General features: G+C 46.2%; 1 protein-coding gene across 2 annotated transcripts in view; it reads left to right on the top strand.

Moving 5' to 3' along the window:
• The first annotated feature begins 534 nt into the window (after positions 1-534).
• The window catches only part of LOC144155246 (T-cell leukemia homeobox protein 3-like), an 88,443-nt gene continuing 66,754 nt past the window's right edge, over positions 535-22,223 (top strand). For both annotated transcript variants that reach the window (XM_077686568.1, XM_077686569.1), the window contains exon 1: positions 535-1,283. In XM_077686568.1, the coding sequence (XP_077542694.1) occupies positions 845-1,283 (439 nt within the window). In that variant the 5' untranslated portion in view covers positions 535-844. The remainder of the gene's footprint in view (positions 1,284-22,223) is intronic.

Genomic DNA, 22,223 nt, shown 5'->3' on the forward strand with positions numbered 1-22,223 from the left:
ATAAGAATATGGGGAGTGCAGCGCTGCAGTGATCATCTACATATGCAATCTCGGTGTAATGACAGGCAGCCATGGAATCAGCTTCTTACAGTCTCCCCAGCTAACACATTTCGTTCTTCTCTGCCTCCCCTCCACCTTTCATTTTGTTTCCGAAATACTGTCCCTGCTCTTTCCTACTTGCCCGATCCTTTACAGGTGCTTAATATATCCGATTGCACCCCTTGGTTGCCACTTAGATACGTATACCTGATTCACCCGAACGAGGCAAGACGCATAAATTGAGAGAGCCGACGCAAAAGGCCGCGTTTTATCCGAGCAGTAATAAAAGATCTCTTCGAGGAGCCTTTATTGTCGGGGTAAAAAAAGGCGTCGGAGGAACAGGTGCGCCTGCGAGGGCCGCACCGCCGATTCCCGAAACTGGTGCGTGCTTCGGGCGGCAGTAAGGACAGGCTGCCCAGCGCGGTGCCGCTCAGGCGAAGGTGCCAAGAGTGGGCCGTCTCTGCGTTGTTCTCCGGCTCGGCCGCGGGGCGAGAGGGCGCCGAGTGACGGTGTGGTAATGAATTGGCCGCGCCCTAGGACTGTCACAGGCGGCCAAGCGTGAGCCAGACCAGAGCATCGAGCAGCTGAGCGCATGAGGAGCCGTCCGCACCGACCGCAGATATTGCGTCCAAAATGATAGACGCTCCAAGGAATAGCCCAAGAAGTCTGACCTCGTTATTAAATCTCGGCCGGGCCGCCGAGTGGCGAAGAAAGCGGCGCTCCATTGGAGGCCGCCGACTGGCGCGGGCGGAGCGAGCGGCCAGAGGCGGGGCGGCCGGCTCGGCCCCCGCGATCCCTCCCCGGCATGCTAATGGCGCCCGGTCGACTCGCCATTTGGCGCTGTGCTCCGACCGCCGGCGGATACCAGCATGAGCGGTTCCCGATGAGCGCCAGGATGACGAGCCCCGAGCCGACGGACGGTAGCCGCTCGGGCTCGCCCGCGTCGCCTGTGCCCTCGGCGGCCGAAGGCGCCGACCACAAGCCGCGCCTCTCGTTCAGCATCAGCCGGCTCCTGAGCGACGACTGCAGCGAGCGGCGACCCGACGCCCTGCTCGGACCTTCGCCGCCGCTCGTGGCCGCCGAGATGCCGGCGCTGGTCGCGGCCCAGCTCAGCCCGCTCCACCTGGGCGCCAACGGCACGGTCATCCGCGTACCCGCGCACCGGCCCGCGCCCCTGGGCGCCTTCCCGTCCTTCCCCTGGATTGGGCCCGCGCACCCCGCAGCTGTCAAGGACCGCCTGCAAGGTAGGCCCCCATGTCCTGCTCGCGCGCGGCCCTGAATGCCAGCCGCACCAGTCGGCTCCCATTCACGGCTCCGGCACGCGCGGGGGGATATTGTGTGCGCGTCGCTTCACCGCCGCGCAGCCGTGCAGTGCGACGAAAAAGGCACGGCAGCTCCGAGCAGGCGACTCCCCTTGTCCGATGTCTCGGTCCTGCTCAGGGCTGCGTGCTCTGCTTGCATGCTGCCCGATGGGCCCGTTGTCGCGGAAGAGCCCTTCGGTAGCTCGCGTGTGCGGGGCCTTTCTAACGGGGCCTTATGTTCCCTCATACGGCCCTATAGGAAAAACCGGCTTTTTATGAGTATATACTGTTGTAATGGGCTGACGTGGACAAAGATACGGGTCTTATACTTGAGAGATGAAGAATATAAGCGAGGCTACGAGCCATAAAATGGAAATACGTTCAGAACATAGGCTTACTGTTGTGTTGGTTCAGCACTAAAAATTACCCCGGAGAAACGCAATGACTTTCTGGCAATACACGTGCGCTGCCTTGTCAACATGAGTGGTTACTTGAGTATAACAAAACTATCAATACGATAGGCCCCTTTGTATTTGAAAGTTGCACTCGTAACAGAAGGGAAGTGGGTGTAGGGTATACAGACAATGGCAAATTACTACACCTAGAACGTTTTTTTTCTTGACTGTAGTACCTAGTAAAATGATCAGTGGGGTTAGAGACATAAAAATCACGGCTATGTAAAACCACTGCCTGCGCACGTTGTCACCATTCGGCAGTGCAAAACAGGGAGCAGAAACTTTCAGCATGGTTGTCATAACAGGTGACAATTAGCTGGTAGTGCTTTTGGCAGCATTTTGTTGAATCTACACAAGAGTCCTCAAATAGTCGAGGCGTAATGTGTTTTCGTGGGCGTCGGCGGGTTTATTTTTATTCTTTTTCTTTCATTTCAGCTTTCTATGTGCTTTCGGGCCCTAGTATAAATTTATATACTTAGCGCGGTAAAACAACGTCACATCAGGCCTAATATGTCACAAATATCACGCACAAAATAAAACCAAAAAGGAAAGATAGAACCAACCCTTAAAAATAACTACCAAGCAGACAAAATTAGCAAATTGGCTTCTGCCATATACCCAAACAGCACCTGCTGTTCAACTGCGTGCTTCCGTAAAACGCTCTTCCTTAAAACGTATGAAAGAATGCGCTGGCGTAAAAGTAATATCGACGTTCAATCAGAATTTTTCGTCGAACATCTGGCGCTTCTGTAACCGTGCGCCTGCAGTAAGGGGTTGCTTCAGTCTTTTCTACAACCAGGTCATTTCCGTCTCGTTCGGCATGTGTCGTCAAGCTCTCGCTAAAGTTTTTATACGCCTTTTGAAGGCCGAGGTTTTTCGGTGAGGATTTTTAGCATACGCCACAGCAGGCCGTGTATACGAGGCAGGGTATGAGACCTGAATGCGTGCAGTGCTAGACCTGTACGACGTCATAATCCAGGCCAATATCCTGGGAATCTTCTGTGCAACAGTTCTGGATCGACCGCGGGCATGCCCGACGACTACCCTCGGGTTTAATTAGGGCCATATAAAAAGGAATAACGCGAAAACACGCGTGAAGCAAATGCCCCATTTCGTCCTGGGCAGTCCGAGCATGGGCACGGGACGGTTGATCAAAGAAATTCATCATGGGCGACACGTGTTTTTTGCACACATGCGTTATATCCAAGCACCGAAGCCTGTATTTTTTAACCTTTTTCAACGGTATACACAGAGCTGCTATGACCCGGTATCAACCTGCAACCTAATGCTCAGGGGCGAAACGCTTTGTACGCAGTCACCTTAATAGGGGAATTCGCAAGTGACAGCCATAGCTCCCCAAAAAGCCGGTGTGGTAAACGTACACGGCCCCGCCGTCAGGCGTCGCACGAACGGCACCGTCTGTGCACATGGTGGCTTGATCGCCTCCTTCAAAATGCATTGAGCAAAGAAATTTCCTGCGGTGAAATAAGAATAGAAAAAATTGTTTTCAGAAAGCCCATTCAGCGCCATACATAACGTGTCTCTCGCTCGGGCTCTGGAAAAGACATGATTTTTGAGTTCTTCCCAATTGTGAAGAGAACGTCACTTGGTTGTTCGTGTTTTTGAATAGGTGCTATAAAAATAGTGAGGTCTTGAATGGGAGATGAGAGTTCCAGTGTGGTCTGTCCATGGGTCTATAAGTGCTGGGCGTCGCGGAGTCGCGTGGGACATGTTTCTTTAACGACTGCACGGACAGCGGCAGAAGAAAATTCGGCCACTAATTCATTCACGATGCCGACTTGCATAAAAAGCACCGAAGCGTACGTTTTTAGCACAGCGGTGTGCATGGCTGGCACTGGAGAGCTTTCAAGATGAGATTGAGTAGACAAGCGAGCCATGGCTTGTTAATCACATAACCAGGGGTCATGCCTGGAAAAGCGCCCCATCCTTTGGTATACGCATGCAGGAGGCAGTCCTTAAGGATAGGTTCTCTGAGCCAGCCGTCCGTGTCCTCGGCGTTGACACTGTCATTACGCGCCAAAGATGTGATCACAGGTGCCCGGCAAGCTGCACTTAAAGGGGCCGTGTTCGCAGAACGACCGCATCCGCAGCGCTGCCACCCGTTGTGAAAATGCTACTTAAAATGATGCCGCCTTCGTTATGTCAGCGCGGCTGCAGACAGAGGGCCAAGCGTAGCATTATCGCGAAAGAAGATTGGAGACCTCAGTGTGTGCTGTTTCGTTTGCGTTGAAAGGGCGCAGCGAAAGCTTCTATAGCCCATGAACACGGAACGCGCCCCTGGCTATATTTTTAGCGCGAATACTCAGCGCTGACGGTCGCTGTATTGATGAACAAAGGGGCGGCCTGGGCCAAGCGCGAAGACAAAAACCTTTCAGACATATGGTACCTTCCTATCTGCAGTGTATAAGACAACCTTTCAACACTATAATTATATGCATGGTGTTGTTCCCTGTAGTTATCTGTATCTGGTCGTCATCAGCAATGCACTGAGATACCTAGCAATCGGGTGTGCTGCCCCGTAAAACCACAACACCAAACTGTTTATTATATAATATATATATATATATATATATATATATATATATATATATATATATATATATATATATATATATATATATATATATATATATATATATATATATATATATCTGTTTCATGAACGTGTCTGGGTGTAAAGCACAACAAAATCTATAGGTATCAATTTCACCAAACTTTTACACGAACCAATTTCTTGTTTCTGTTAAACCAAAGGCAGGTTTATAAAAAAAATTGTTTAAATGCGAGACGGAGAAAATATCTAGCGAATGTTCGGGTGAAATTAGCAATATATACGGCAACATCCGTATTTTCTCATAATGCGCATCCTCTCGTAACAACGCCGTTCGCAGCGACCTGAAATGTGTCACATTTCACATTTAAGGCTATGTTCAGACTACCGACATAACAGCCATATCGGGAGCTATGGACGTAAAAAAACGGCGTGTCACGCAGTTCGGTTGGCTGAGACGTGAAATGACGTCATTCTTTAAAGACATTATACGACAGTTGCGGCAACAGTCTGAACGCGGCCTAACTCATTTGATGCCGTTGATGACGTCTTTCTAAACTTCATGTGACCGCTGAATTGGTGTTTAACCTCATAATCTTATTAGCTAATTTTTTTCTGCGCTCGCCGTTTGTTTTATTCAACGTACAAGGGCAAATGCGGGCCTTTTTTGAGCCACCTGAGGCTCCTAGCTTCGCTCTTCGTCTTAAATTATGGAGCCCATTAGGTCCGATAAGCCGCGAGGTTTGAATAAAAGGCGGTTGTCATACAAGATCGGGTTTTTGTCGGTTAATTACATCTTTTGATGACATCTGCTCGTATGGTCGGAAAGGTTGTTGTGGCCGTTTGAATTGTCATCCGTGCAGTCATTTCTCGTTCATGACAAACTGTCTAACATCGAGTCGGTAAATGCTAAAATGTTTCACTACACTGGTGCTACTTACCAAAAAAAAACAATACCCAGGAAAGAGTTTCTTAGACTACCAATGTCGTTTTCACGCACGTACGTGCCCATTCAAGATAAAGAAAAGAATAAACAAGAGCCCTAACACATGTTGGATGGACAATCCTACGCCGAAATGACGCGTGCGCCTCGTGCCATTCGTATATATGTGTATATATAAACATATATATCTATCTGAAGTTGGCAGACCGAACGAACAGTGCCGGTATTCGTAGCGCACCATGGGTGAGGGTCTGTCTTTATATACGCCCCAAATCACCGTCATATTCACAGCTGCGCACCAGTATCCCTCCGATGACCAAGAATTCTCACCCTTTTTCTTGCAGCTTATAAGCAAACGCGGCGCGAAGCACCAGGATGTTATCCATATTTATCCTAGAGAAGTCAATTACCCATAGTTCAACATGTTGCGGGTCGTGTGTCTTTCTTATGGCCTTGAATCAGCTTGACCTTGACCTTGAACTTGCCGGCGGGCTTAAATACCATGTAATGGGGCATGCCTTTTCGCCCTCTGAAGAGAGCCCTACGAGTGTAGTGTTTTCCGTTTTTTAATCCCCAAAATTTGCCCCCTTGCAGCATAACGGGAGGTTGCTATGTCCATCCGCGTGATTCCCAGCTCTCTCTCTCTCTTTATCTCTCTCTCTCTCTCTCTCTCTCTCTATATATATATATATATATATATATATATATATGCACGCAAACACTTTATCAACATTCTCATAATTCCATAATTCTTCAGTCCAAGACCTCCTACACGCAGCGTTGCAGCTGCGGGGCCGGTTTAGCGGGTAGATGGCAACGGCTGAAATCTGCGCGAGAGTAGATTAATGGATTGCTAGCTTCCGTTACACTATATAGTGGAAAGACCCAATTTCAAAGCCGTTGGGATAAGGCTCCTTATAGAGCCGCGTTCACGTTTTGGCATTCCAATAAGCGATCGCGCATGAGCCAGTGATGCGCTACAAAAAGCATTGCGGCTAAGTGTAATCAAATAGGGGCTAATATAAAGCGCACATAATCGCACAAGAGCCGCCCCAAAGCTTAAGAAATGCATGACCCAAACTCTAAGATCGATATTTCAACTTAAATTGTTTTGTTGTCACATACCGCTAATCCAGAAATCCTATCCGACTACTAGGTCAATCGGTATTTCCTTCGACCTAAAACGTCCGTGCCCCCTCGAAATAAAACAATAATAACGAACTCTAACAAGTGGCGTCATTCGGACTAATCTCGCATCAATAAAAGCCCCCAAAGAAACGAGAGTGAGAAACTGCGCCGCTTGTTTCCCTATCCTATTTATCATCTGTATAGCTGCTGCAGCTCGCACCCACCAAAATGAAATTATCTATTAATTACAGTGCAAGCAAACGCGGACTAAAGGGACGCAAACGGGACAGCGCTTCACTTGCAACTGATTTATTACTCGTCAATTCGGAGAACTTGGCGTGTTGGTACCAGTTCTTTACGCGGAAACCACTTTGAATGGTTATGAATGGTGACTTACTATATTGAACGAATAAAGCAACATATACATACCTTCTATAGAATTAATTCTAAATTAAGTATCATATTATTAGGGGGGGGGGGGTAGTTTCGATAAAACTAGAGTTACAGCCGTTTTCTGTAACCATACTCGGCTATGTTTCTATTTACAGCGGACAGGAATCTGTAACGTTTACAACTTTATTGATTTATTTATTTATTTATTTAAAGGACACCTAAAGGCCCGGACGCAGGAGGGTATTACATAGGGGGTGGGCAGCACACCAAAAATAAAGGATATTCACTGTAAAAAAAAAAAAAACCTGGTAAGAACAGCGCATGCGTAGATAAAAATATCACAACAAATATATGCTTAAAATAACGCGAACATGAACATCAATATGTGCTCACTGTGAACAAATTATGAAAAGTAAGTAAAACTCGGCGTAATGTTAGGGTCGTTTTAGTTGCCAATTTCAGAATGATTTTTTTCCGCGATTCCTATATTGGATTGGGAGCTACAGGGCATTTTGCACGAGCTCTGCAGCCAGCGCGGGCGAGATTCTTTGTCGAGGCGACTAGACAGACGCACACAATTTTGGTCAAAACCTAGCACAAGACAGCTTCGCGGTAAAAAACAAACTGAAGCCAGAAGCAGTTCTCGATCAGACATACAGGGGACATGTGCCTAGTTTTCACTTTCCCCCGTGAAGATAAGCACTGAGAAAAGATTAAAGCCCGAAGATAGTGCGATAAAGTGCAAGCATGAAGCCTCACAAACTTAAACAAATAAATAATGCAATAAAAAGCATGCTCTCCGTTTCATCGACAATACCCTAAAGACTGTTTCGCGCCGTTGCTCCCGGAGGTTGCTGTTCCCCAAAATGTATAGAGGGATAGGTCGCTTGAGGTTTCACAACCCACAATTGTGCATGCGATCGCATATGTTTTGACTCAGTACACCAACAGTAATTCTATAAGTGTACTTTTCTCTCATGAGTAAGTTATGAAAGCTCTGTGTTGAATATTTACACTTTTTAGAGCGAAAGCTTCACTGCGCTACATCTTTCAAGGCCATCCATCGCGTCGCAAGGGATCACATTCAGCCGACGGCCCGCAAGCTGCCCCTTTCTTATCACCTCGCTCACTACGAGCTGTGGTACCACGTGACTAGTAGGCGAGGTTGAAACGGTTGCTACAGTTGCTTCAGCCGCGCTTGATCGCTCAGCGCCGTCTGTGCGTGCGCTTCAACGCCAGCGAATTACGTGACTAGGCGAGATTTAACGGCTGCTTCGGCGGCGCTTGGTCCCTCAGTCTCACCGTCGATGGCGCGCCGGCTGGGCTGTCTGTGTGTGGCCTTCAGCGCAGGTAAAAGGACGAAATCCATCATCCAGTAGATGTATATATATATTTGACTATCGGGTATAGCGCGCCGACGCTACACAGGTGATGAGGCCCGCCGTAGTGGAGGGCTCCGGATTAATTTTGAACGTGCGCCGAGATCTCGAACACACGGGCGTTTTCGCTTTTCGCCTCCATCAGAAAAGCGGCCGCCGCGGCCGGGAATCGAACCCGCGTCCTTGGGCTCGGCAGCAGAACGCCTTAGCCACTGAGCCACTGCGGCGGGTAGTAGATATATTTAGACGACAGGCTGCGAAATCTCAAACACAGGCAAACTTTCACGAAACACTGTGTGCATAGTCCTTAACTTGGTTTAGAAGTGCTGAACCTTATCCATCTGTTTTTTAGAAAGGGATTTCACTAAAAGGTACATTTTCTGCGCCAAGAATATTGTTATTCCCTTCGTCTTCTTCCTCACCATGCCAATTCCCTATAACCACACGCAGGCGTGAATGAAGAAATAGACATAAACGAGAAAGCGGAGCAGAGCAACCAAGCAGCGAATGTTATTGCTGCCGCTCCCGTCACTACCGTGGCGTGAATACCGCACACCGCTGCGCTTACGCACATAGTGGCCAAGTAAAAAAAAAAATCGGCTCAGGTTTAAAGGAGTACTGACACGAAATTTTCGTGTTGCGTTTCTTTCGCTGCTATGGGTGCCCAGCAGCTCACGGATCATAAAATGACACAATAGACGGTCTATCGCAGCGTTAATAACTATTTAAAGCGTCGTTTATTCGTGTCAGTTTCGGTTTTGAAAAAAACGAACGAGGCGGCCTCCATGACAGGACGGTGCTCGTGTCGCCATCGTTCTTGTCGCACCACTGACTTCTCTCGACTAGAGAAGTCAGTTTTCATGTAATTTTACATTGTATAAAAAAACAGGTTGTTTTAATGTTTTTGTAATACGAAAAATTGAAAAAAAAGACGCTTCTGCGCACATCTATAAAAAATTCGACACACTTTTAAGGCGAAAGCCTAGATGCCGCATCAAACGCGTAAAGTGACCGTCGTTACTTGCGGCTACACGAATAAAACCACATCACGGCCGCTTTAAAAAGCAAATAAGTAAATCAAATTTACAGACATACTTACGTGGGTTCGAATGGGATTTGAACCCGGGTCGCCACAGCCGCAGCCAAGTGCGGTAACTACAGCGCTAACCCTGTAGCGTGCCAGGCTGGAGCAAGAATTATCCGGATGCGTGCCGCATGACAGGTGAACGTGACGGCAGCGCAAGCACGATGCAGCAGTGAAGAAGTCTTCAATAATGGCTGGCTTTCGCCTTCGAATCACTGAAGAGACTTAATATTTTTCCTATAATTTTTTTCTGTTTACACTGACAATAGTGTAATTGTTACATACCGCATTACAAAAGTCCCAGCAGAGCATCCGCTCTCACAATATACGCACGATTTCCCGTGAAGGCATTGATTTCAGATAGAGTTTCCCTCACTGCCGATTGGTCGCATCACAACGAATTTCCCTGTGAAGGCGTTGTCTGTTTTTCTTTCTTTTTTTTTTTCAATGTTAAGCTGGCTTTAAAAAATGAAAAAAAATCTTTTTTTCTTCTCTAATGCCTTTTTTTTTTTAACCGCTCATATGCGCGCCCAGACCGGCCGTGGTCTCCATCATCTTCATGCGCCCGGGCAGCGCACAAATAACGAAAACGCTAGTAAAAAGGTAGTAACGGGTTGTATTTACTAACTCCTTACGAACTTTACTACCCCCAGAGCGGTGCGTAGGTCCTGCCACTAAGTATGGTACCTAAATATCATAATAACATAAACATAATAACTACTGCGCTTTTTCAACTCCAAATCGAGCTTAAAGAGTTTTGCAAACCCCCATGTTGACTTGTATATGCTGACATTAAAATGCATAATTTTAAAATTATCGCTAAAATATTTGATTTTTACGACAAGCCCAGTGACTCTATTCGGAGGACTTTCCGCTGCTGGCTATAAAAGCAAAAAAACTGCAGATGTATTTCTAAGGTAAACTGAGCTACACTCACTCTCCCCGTGCACCCATAGTTTTCTTGCTCAATTTATTTGTTGCCTATAAGTGCACGTTGTGCCTATGTCATCCTGATCGCTCAGCGGATACACATTGTCACGCGTAGCTTTTTACTCGGTCATGCATGGCCAGTTTGTAAAAGCACAACTGTGACAGGTATCTTCCTTTAGTAAGTGCCACGACTTTTTTTTAATAGTACATGACGTCAGTCCCAAAACAGTGACGTGATACAGACGGCGGAGCAGCGCACGCCAAACGCAGCCAGCGCATTGGCCATAGTTTGAGACCAGGAGCAGATGGCGTCATGCTGGTGACGATGTTCTGAGCTTTCTGAGCTTTCCGTTCTGAGCTTTCTGAGCTTTCTCGTGCGTGCGAAGAATAAAATGACTTTAAAACACCTTATACTGAACAGTTACTGTTTAAGCTTGCTGGGAGATTTCTCCATACAGAAAGTGGGCCTATTACATAGTTATTTCAGCTTTGACATTTCGTGCCGGTACTCCTTTAACACGTATACACCTATAGCTATGGCGAGGGAAAGCAAAGAACGCGCACAGTGTTTTGTGAGATTGCCTTTGCTTGAGCTTTGGCAGCCTGCCGTCTGGCTATATCTACTGGATGACTGGATTCACCCTTCCGCATGTGCCGAAGGGCACGCACAGGCAGCCGAGCCGCGGCGTTCCATCGATGGCAAGAAGTAACCAAGCGGCAAAGCAGCGCTTTCGTGTGCGTGCATCGTGCGTTCTTTAGTCTTCCTTCTTGCAAACTCAGTCAGCCCAATGTTTTTCCATATACTCGTTAAACCCATAGAGTTTCATACTAATATATACTAGAGGGAAATCTGTCGCTGCAGTCGCGGGCCGCCGTGGGCGGCGCCATTGCCGCTAGAGTCGTTCCTCGGGTACTTAGCTTAGCTAGCCATGCGGCTTCTTTTTTGTCTCGAAGCCAAAATCAACGAAAAAGGGTAACATTTCTTTCTTGTTCATCGTACATGAAGCTTCTAAACAACTACTGACAAATTAATCTCTTTGAAGGTTCAATTTTATAATAACAAAACAGATTTCATGAACCATCTACGATAACGCTGTTGCTTTTTTGCAGCCAGAGCCAACTTCTCAGCCTGTACATGAGCCATGCCAAGGAGAAGTGGAACGTGCCTTCCCGGTACACGACGGAACGCTCGCTGAAGCGCGGCTCCCCTAGACAGTGGCGCCAGATTTCCCTCTAGTATAAATTAGTATGAAACTCTTTGGTTAAACCTTACCCTTGTCACGTGGTTCGCTCGCACTGATCCACACGCACAGGTGGTTCAGCTATTGCTGGGTGATGCCTTATAAGGCAAGCGCAACGCAGCTGCTTATTCCTCGCCTAGTTCTGTGAGCGGTAAAGGTCCGAGCAAGCGAAGTGATAACAGAGGCGCAGCTTGCCCGCCCGCGGTTGAAGGTTATTGCGACGCGATGAGATAAAATAGAAGAATAGAATAGAATAGAATTTTATTTCATGTTCTTTATAAGGCATGACGGGGCGAGAGAAAAAGCTGCTGTGGACAGCTTGACGAGCTCTCGCCCCGTACCGGTGTATGGGCAGCAGATGGCGCCTGACGGTATACATCATAGAGTCCATACATCCATACATGAATCACCTTGAAAGATGCAGCGTAGTTGAGCTTTCGCTCTAAAAATTAAAAGCAGTTCGGCTGCGCCAACAACGGGATATCCTGTGAAAGCACATTTTCTTCAGCCAAGTTAGCCGATTTGTTGGACGAAGTTTCACCAGTGTGGAGGAGAGGAGGTGCAGAGAGGGGAATAGGGGGAGAGAGTAAGGGGGCGTTCCAGCTGAAAATGTGCGCGTTCACTGCGCGCTCTCGGCGCGCAAACCAACATACCGCTGGACATATAGTTCAGCTTCCCTTCGCTAGCGTGTTCACGCCGGCGGCTCCGAGTAGCGTGTGTGTGTTGCCTGCAGTGGTTCAACTTGTAGATGCGGTAGTGGCTGCTACAAAAGCGGCTGGCATAACAGCTTCGCTGTTCGTCCTTGTTCCCAGAGTGAAAGGGCCGTTGATTTCTGTTTTTGTTTTCGCACGAGCTCAGAAGAAGCTTCGTACAAGGGTGAAATCAGTTCGCTAGGCTGGTACTGCATTCGCACTAAACCACCGCAATGTTTTCGAAGGCACGCATCACAAAGCAGGTCCGATTGGGCTGCCTAGGCCATTTGAAGAAAATTTGTGCCGCTAGCTGTGGCTTGCACGTGCAGCCGGCGTCGCCCCCTGGCAGCGGTGCGTGAATGCGCGACGGCGAGCTTGCTGCCGCGTGTGTCCGCTGCCACGTGCTGCCGGCGACCTGCACTTCGCACCCGTAGCGTGACTCGCGCTGTGTAGTGTGTGTGCGTGTGTTTTACTGCACGCGCGTTGTACGTGCCACGCATGCACGATGGGGTGAATTCCGGCCCCCCACTTGCCCGCGCCTATCGTGAAATGAAAAGGGCGTGCTATTTTCCGGCAGGGCCAGTGTGTAGCCAGCGTGTGTAGCAGCGAACTTGCACCGTAAAAGGTTTTGCTTTGAATCTGTTTCAATTAGCTTGCAGTGAGCTCCATATTGCGGAGATTTTTTTTTTAATTGCCATTTTACTGTGTTACGGTAGATCGAAGTCTGCCCCAACGTTCAGTTGGCGGGCGTACCGCGGTTGAGCTTGCGCGTGGTGTTGTCGGCTGCGTTTACATACGGATTGTTAGGTGCTTGAAGGGGCCACGTCGACAAAATACAAGTTTGGTTCATTAAAAAGACTGCTTTGTCTCGATAACGGTGACACCAACTTTTCCGTAAACTTCAAATAATAAATTGGAGGCATTACGGAAAACAAATGAAGCGGTGGCGAATCCCCAGGGACTTTCATAGGACGTCTCCAGTACGTCACAGAATCTTGTTTGTGCGGTTAATTGGCGGCCGCCAGCCATAACCACCGCCAACAAACATGACTTGGCAATTGTATGCGTGGAGCCCCTAGTTCTGTTTCATTGTATCACTTGATTGCTAAGTGCTGCCCTCTATCGCGTCACGCCTAGCTCAACATAATACGTCACTGTAAAACGAAATTTGAAGGTTTTTTAATATCTCTTTCGTTTTCTTTTTCCTTGTTAAAACGTGACTGGAATGACTTTCGTGACTGGAATGAAACTGAGTGCGTTAGTTACAGAAGGTTGGATTTAAAAAAAAAAAATGAAACACAATTGCATTTTGTCTTCATGACCCCTTAGATCGATTTAAACTACATGCGGTCGAGTGTTCGAGAAAGATGCAGACGTCGCTTGAGATAATCTTCACGTGATTACTTGATATGTAGTAACGAAATCAGAAATCGCCATGAAATGTTTTTATACCTGCAGTTGCATGGTGGCCTCCATTGAAGCCTTCCTAACCTGAAATTTTGCCAATTTCTTGATACGCCAGGAGATCGGGCTCTCGCACACTTTTGCAGAGTACTAAAAAACGTTTCACATTTTATTTTCATTACTTATGCACCGACGTAGAGTGCTGACATGTGCAAAGAAACCAGGTGTTTTTTTTTTTTCTTTTTGCAGCTTATAATTGATTATCTATGTTTCCTGTTAGCGATACGCAGTGCGCACAATAGCATATACATAAATAAATTCTACCAATTTCACCAAGCTTCACCTGTGTTTGTAAAGTGGAAAAACACGCTGGAAACAAGTGTACACGCAATTCACACAGCCCAATGCATCAAAAAATGCATATAGGAACGCGTATTAGGGCGACAAAAATACATGCACGAAACTTCAGGGTGATAGAAACCGCGGCGTGTCGAAAACCCTTTTTAACGCAACGTTCGGGTTCCTAATGTGCTCGTATCACCATCTTGTGGGCGTACCCATTCAAGAGCAGGTCACAGAGCTGGATACGTAGGCGAAGTGAGCCTGATTTAAGTCACTTCCTGCCCGTCCTTGTCATTGTTTACAGGAAAAAGTTCTGGGATTTCATGAGTAATCTGGAAGCCTTTGCAGGACCCTCCCTGCTTAGCAACAACGAAGCGAATCGAGGCCTCTGCGAGCCTAAGGCATTTATGAAAACACGTTGAACTCATGTGAAATTTCAGAAACACAGCTCGCCATGTTGTGCCTCCATGTGAAATGAAATATCGCCTTTTCCTGCGCCTACGCCTAACGGAACGGGCTATGCGATGATTCGGAAATATCAGATGCGAGTAATTTAACCTTTTTAGTGATACAATTTATATAAGGGATAAAATTAGTGTTGAGACAAATGCGCGAATAGGTTCCTTCGCAAAAACAAATTATATATGTTTGTATGTATATATATATATATATATATATATATATATCTGTGTGTGCGTGTGTGTGTGTGTGTGCGTGTGTGTATTTATAAATTTATAAAAAGTAGGAGTTGTAAAAAGACACTTCTAACCCTTTTAACTTTACTCGGGGAAACTTTTCCAGAATTGTAGATTGTTTCTGCATATTTGTTTGTATGAGTAATCTTAAGGCATAAGTGCTGATTCGTTAAGATTACGCGCCTGAGAAATATTTAAGAGTTTGTGAGAATATATTTTTTAACTTGTCACCAGGAACATTCACCGAAATCAGGAAGCACTTTTTGCGAGTCTATAGCGCAGGACACAATACGGTAAATTTCTGCATTTAACTCAGTGTCGGAGCTATATATATAGGAAGGCGAAGCTCAAGTTTTCCGAGTGAGTGAAGTGCCGATTTTCTGGCGAAACGGCGGCCTTGGCTTTTCCCGGGCGGAGGACCTGGGCGCGCCTGCCGCGCTTGGCATGCAGTAGGGAGACGGGCGCAGAATGACGGAGGGCTTTCGGTAGGTGGCAGCGCGTGCAAATAGAGCCAGCACGGGTGATTTTCGGAAACGTCTTTCAGCGTGCGATTTTTAAGTGCGTCTTTCATATGAGGCAGCTGATTATTCCAAGGGTCAGAAATTTTATATTAACCGGAATCAATCACGTTTATGTCACGTTTCCTACAAGCTTCGATGTTTCTGCACTCCATAAAATCCACTTTCCCACAAACTATTCAGGTTATTACTGGACAGGGTAAATTTCCATTTCACTTTCAAGGGTTTGCAATAACAACAACAATAACAACAAATAACAACAAATGTAAATGTCACCTAGAGCAGTCAGCTTCGACCCTTACTTACAGTACTGCCCCATAACAAAAGAACACAGAGAACAACTTTTACCGTGAATTGAAATAATCTCACATCAAGAAAACCAGAGCTAATAAAAATAAAGAAACATTACAAATCCTAGACGAAATGGTAATTGTAATTAATGGTAATATTAAACAATATTAACCCGTCAAATATTTCAATACAAAATTACACACAGAGAGATACACGCAATGAGCGGAAAATCGCGGAAGAAAAATTTGGGGATATGCTTATGCTCAGTTATCTCGTGTAATTTGCCTGATTGTTTTAACGTAGTTTTTCGATTTCAAATCGAAACATTCAAACTCAATGTTTTTTTTTTTTAGCCGTTACACCTTTGCGGAAAGGGGAGGGTTTCTGACTGTATGATCCCGTTTATAATAATAAAAGTCCTTGAAATTCGGATGTCCGGAGTGAGAACGCGTTCAGGAAGAAGAGAAAAAGACGCTGTGACAAAGTATACACCTTTCGCCTTCCTGACGAAAAGACGGCAGCCGAAGACCACCCAACAACACATTGATTTCATCCCATAAAATCACCGGGTCACTCGGCCGTTCGCTAGCGGCGCGTAGCACACGACGCATCTCTAGCAGACGACAAGACAAGCGCTGGCAAAAATTAACTGAGTACCCACTCTCCGTTTAAACCAAACTTGTGGACACGTGATAACTCGTATATGGTTTCGTAAGCCGAAAGAAAATTTTACTCGGACCTCATCTTAGCGCGAGAAAGGCCGCAGGCGCGCTGCGAAAAAACGCAAGCACTAAAGCGGTGTCAGCTTGTGCATACGCCCGGAAACGGGAGACTGCAGCGCCCTCCTGCGGCCTTTCAGTATAGCCTATAAAAGCACGTCCAACAGCCAGGTACTAGGCATTGGGGAAATTACTGAAAATCTTGGAATTTGTTTTTACATTTGTCTGAGAAGACTTGAGAGACGCAAAACCAATCGGGTACCTTGGAAACCTAAGAAATATTTCAAAAGTTGAACCCTAGCTTAGGATACAAATAGCTAGAAGTTGTTTAGTAAGCTTGTTACGCAAACGAAGGACTGTCCATGCAAGTTTACAGTTTACAGTCGAGCACTTTGAAGTGGGTGGTGATCCGTCACGCAATCAGCCAGGAAATCGCGTCAGTTTATCTTCATTAGTGGAGATTTTGTGTGCGTGCGTGTGTGCGCGTGCGTGTGTCTGTGTGTGATGACTTCAAAAAATAAGATGTTACCATGGCTGCAGAGATGCGACTTTGTGATCAACCTCTGCCCGTTGCCAACTGCAACAGAAAGCCTCCTACAAAGACTTGCACTCACTTGTATACGTTGGCCCAGACGAAAATATAGTCATCCGAATCCGCGTCCAGATCCCACATTTATACCATCCACAGCATATGCCCTGCCCAAGTCGATTTGTTCCTTTTAATTTCGCCTATGGGACGTCCGCCACTCCATTTTATTCTCTAAAACAGGATGTCCCCTTCCTAGCCAAACATATGTGTTACCAATCATCTTTCCGTGTTTGTGTGGATAGAGAGAATTAACTTCTTTATTGAGAACTGAGCGACGTTTTGTGGCAGATGAATTTGTGAGAGCTAAACTCTCCGCCCCTTTTGTAAGCACGAGAAGATCGATGCATTGCGTTTAATGCTTTTCTCTATACTAATAAGGTACTCTCCGTTACCTGCTTATGCTTCTCAAATGAACCCCATCTTGTTGTTTACATTATTTTCTTCCTGCGGTTTTATTTACTCCACCAGAATTTGCATTTAAAAATTGTGGCTCAGTTTATATCTGATAACAATTATGAACTACAGTCAAATCTCGATATAACGAATCACGCGGGGCCACCGAAAATCTTTCGTGATTTTGAAATATCATTGTAATGAAAATTTGGCGGTTATTAGCCAGTGCTCATGTCTCTGATATAAATTCTGTGTTCCCCTGTGGGCACTTATTGTTTCTGACGCAACGCGTCTTTGGTGAAATTGCACTTGGGCTTAAGCGTGCGCTCGTAACACAGCCCGGAGAAAAGAATTGGCCATTTGTGCGCACAAGAACGATTCAGCGGAAGTCATTTCCACTCCCCGCATAGACAAACTTATAAGCTGGGGTGTCGCAAAGTATGCAAGCAAGGTGTTTGGTTGCACTCGCATAGAAGCCAGCTTTAACGTCCACGAGAATGACGTCGCGAAATGTATCCGGGATCCTGCTAAAAACGTCCATTACACGGGAGAGAAGAAAAAGCGTGGAGAGCGCGTGGTTCATAGGAAAACAAGCGCAGAACGAGCGGGCATTTAGGCTGCCGTCTTGGGAATAACAAAAACGGAAAAATGGCATTGCCGCTAAATGATCCCGAGAGCTGGGAAAGCGCAAAAAGGCGACGTGTAACGATTGCCCGGCGTTTCGTGTTGGCAGGCAATTAGCGACCATTTGATCGCCCCTTGTTGCCGCGAGCACACTCTGTCAAGGAAAGTGGTCAAGCGAAGGAAGATTAAATAAACGCGCAAATGTTACGAGCCGGGAAAGAAACGCGAAAGCCTTTAGCTCGCCAAGGACGCGCCGGCCGCGCGTTGCGAGTGCGTATCGATATCTGCGAGAGTTAAAGCCCCATTCCCGGCATTTGAACGTGCGGCAGAAACAAGAGACAAAGATCTCGGCAGCAGCTCGCGGCGGCAGCGACTAATGCTCGCCTAGGACGTGAATGTCTTTTTACGACCTGACAATAATCGATGCGAGCGTTTCCCGGGGCATGCGCCGCTGGTGAACTGCGGTAAGAGCCTATCGGGCAGCGTTGTGGCGTCAATGGTCGGGCCCTGATCGCGTACACGCGCGCCTTAGCGGCTACATCACCCGCGGACGCAATTTGCGGCATGCGCGGCCAAGGAGGCGTGTGGTTTGGACCTCGCAGGATGTAACGACGAAAAAGAAGCCACGCGGCTTTCCCGGTGCTTCGCGATTGACGGCCTGAGTGTTTCCGCGCAGCACACGTGTAAGCAGTGTTAGCGTGATCGTTTTGCACGCAAGTTTCGTAACATGGAGGCACCATAAAGGCTCTTAAAATGAATGCACAGCCTCGGAATAACTGCGCGTGGACACTGTGATCATGGCATTGTATTTGGCCCATTACCGGCATGCGCATCCGCTAACACGGCAGATTCCACAAATACAATTCAACAATATATCCAAATGCAGCCATAAGCGTGCAGTCCGTACGTGTACAGCTATACGGCCAGTCCTTAATGGTTAACTATAGGTCAACCGTTCGGTGAGTGTAAAAGGGGACACTTGGCGGTATACGTTCTATCCCCGGTGTCATCCACACTTTGGAACCGCGTTCAATTTGCCCTACAGTGTTTGAAGTTGGCGCCTTGACTGAGAACATTTTATCCAACAGCGCTCAATCCCTTGGATCATAAAATGTGCCCCCGAATATGAAAAAAAAAAAAAAAAACGAATGTGGGTTTCGCTGCCGCACTGTAGAAGAGGGCCACGGCTGCACTAAAATCTCGTGCTCACGCGTGCGTCTTTGTAAGCCGAAACATCGACTTTATTTACGATAAATGAGGAAACAACTAATAATTTACCAAAACCTTTTCGACGTTTACAGGGCATTATTTTACTTTGTTTTCTATTGCGAGAAACTTCAATGACACCTTTCTCGCAAAGCACTATCGATGCTGGATTGTGGATGTATTGGTTGAAGAATGTGTTCTTATCCTATAGTACTATAGAAACTAAAAAAAAAAAGCACAATCCCGGATGGCGTTGCGAACGCAGTTATTCTGCTTGGACTTGACGCTCTCTTACAATCACATTATAAAAAAAATATCTTGAAACATTGGTACTCCTAACCTCGTGTGATCTTGGTAAAACGATTTAATTTTGTGCACTTCGGAGAAGATCAAGTTGATAGCAACTATATAGAGCAATATCACTGACCCCGTTATTACGTAAAATATTCGCGTCTATTAGTTATAGACACGTTATGCACCCTTAAGGACAAACAGCTTATTGTCCCTCTTTCAGCATAGATGCAGGTGTGGTTTTAGTTCGACAACCCAGTTAATCGAGTTGACCGTACATGACATCTCTCCTCCCCCAAAATCCGCGTAACAGGTTGGCGCAATTTTCATAGACTTTTCGAAAGCTTTCGACACGGTATGCTTATGTAAACTGATATGCAAATTGACTGCGATAATGAAGAAACCGAATTTGGTTAGATGGTTTTTTTTTTTTTTTTTCAGACTGTGCGCAAATCATACCTTTTAAAAGTTTTCAATCACCTCTCTCTATTGGAGGTGAGATCTTTGAGTGGCGCCCCCTGGCTCTGACGTCGGCTTAGGGATTCGCGCCGCTGTCGTCTGCTACACTCCACTTGTGAGGGGCAACAGTGCCTGGGCTAGAAATCGCCCGCTTCGTTGCTGTAGTGCGTTAAAAAGCGTATTTCTAGTGACTCAGTTATTTTTCCAGCTTCTGACGCATCTGAATAATTTGAAGCTGTATCCCCCACAAGTTTGCAACACACGAAGAGATAGAGAACAACTTTCTTCAGGGTATTGGTCAGAAGATCGTGTGTAACTCGTCCTTTCTTGCTTATTCGCGAGGATCAGCGATCAGAGCTTCTCGATAAGTATTCAAAATGCGTAGGCTTCCCTGCAGTATTTTTGAGATGCTCCTATAAAGACTCAACAGTCTAATACTACGTACCAAGCAGCGGCCTCTACACGCTCATCGCACAGCAGGAAATAAAGCGGCTTTCTTCTGTTTCTTTCGTTGTTGTCTTGTATCGAATTAATGTTTCTTGCTTTTTTTTCTGCCCAACGCACTAATTTTTCTGCGCCGTCACCAACTTCTTATTAGGAGGTTTCGGGATGTTTTGGAGCCAGGTCGTGTGGATATTTCCTTCATTTTGTATGGCATACATTCCCTTCTTCACAAATTGGCTTTCATTACGGCTGCGTGCAAGAAGGTGCATATCCGCAGCGTGCTTTGTTTATTCACATGCAAATACAATGAGAAGGTTTGTGCTACGCCATTGCGATCGCGCCCTAAACAACGTGGTCCGCAGTACTCGAAGGCGGCTTTTGTGCTCGGAATTTCTATCGTAATTATATCGTTATCATAACAAACTGACTTTCAACTCGAACAATGATGACATGATTACGGTGTTGAAGGCATGATATACTCGCTAACTAACGTAATAAATAGTATACCTGCATATATTACAACACTCGAAACCGAAGAAGAATTCCAAGTAGCTCGATCTTTATTGCTTTTCAACCCTTCCAGGCGCGAAGAACAAATACTATTCTACTCGGGATGGCGTTCTATGATTTGAAGAAAATTACTTTTACTCTCTTGTCCTGGACTGAGGACCCGGCCCACTAACCAGGTCGATTTAATTGTTAAACAAAGTTTTCCCCTCCTCTCCTTACTCCTCCTCTATAGTGCAGTTTTCCTATAACGCATATCCGAATATCGGGAAGATATGGCTGCGCAAAATGTTCCGAAATATCTCTCCAGGTCTTAACAAACATATATGTGTTACTTTAAATTTAACGAAGACGTGACTCGTTTTGCTCAATAAACCTCCATACTGGTTAGATGCCTGGTTTAGAATCAGCACGCGCGTATATACACACTGGGTTATTTGGAACTCAACCTACAGTTTTTGCAGTCTATAGTGCATGTCGGCAAACTTTCATGCCTTGACAACGTTAAGTGATGTGACAAAACACGTTCGAGCGTTCGGCAAGGTTGCAAAAACTGTTTTACCTTACATATGATTACCGGGAATCGTGATGCCTTCTGCCAAAGGCGACAGCCCTGAAGGCCTAGAATTTGTTTTGGTCTTCCATTTTCGCTGTTGTCGGTTATTAGCAGCTGACTCTTCCTTTTGTTCGAAAGCTTACATGAGAAGCTGATGCCTAGCTCCGACTATTCGCGCTCCGCACAGGACCGGCTTCGCAAGGAATGGGGTGGCGCCGGCAACGTTTCTCCCGTAGCGGTATCCAAAACTATACTTTAATTGACACCATGAGCTAGTGTATGCGATTTAAAGCTTACTATTATGATAAAAAGTTACCCACACGTCAATTCTGGTGCGGACAAGCATCAGACGTTGACCGAGCGCAAAGAAACAGCAGGGAGAGCGATCCTGAGTGAAGCAGACGACAAATGCGAGAATCCCTAAGCTGACGTCACGGAGGCGCGCTTCGCAGCGCCGCCTGTGTTCGCGCTCACCGCCAATAGCGTAACTTCTGGTGTTTCTCAGGGCTCAGCCCTAGGGCCACTGCTATTTTTTATTTATTTGAATGACCTGTCGAATCGTATTACTTCAAAGTTCGTTTTTATGGACATGATTTCTTGCTACTATTCGCTCGCCTCAGAGCCATCAGCACCTTAAATAGTCTGTTTCTCGGTTTTGCGCATGGAGCATACATGGGAGGTGACTGTATAAACTTCGGTAACATATGAAAACTATCCTTCCGATTTCGCGTACTCATCAACCGATATAAATATACAAGCAGTTTCTGGATGTAGATATGCTCGTAATATTTTTACCATATACGTCGAAACACGTATGATAATAAAGCCACGAAAATTCGTTTGTTTAGCTATATAGGACACACACTCACCCAATTGGCCCAAAAAGAAACTGCTGATGTATAAAAACACTGATACAGAGACTATGCTTAAACCCTGTGGAGACCATCCCGAACAAGGCTATATCAACAAAATTGAGCCTGTCCAATAGATTTACGTATGATTTATCTGTCACCGGCATATATGGCAAT

This window comes from Haemaphysalis longicornis, unplaced genomic scaffold (genome assembly GCF_048455015.1).
Source record: "Haemaphysalis longicornis isolate Haplotype H1 unplaced genomic scaffold, Haemaphysalis longicornis Haplotype H1 scaffold_1, whole genome shotgun sequence".
Taxonomy (NCBI): Eukaryota; Metazoa; Arthropoda; class Arachnida; order Ixodida; family Ixodidae; genus Haemaphysalis; species Haemaphysalis longicornis.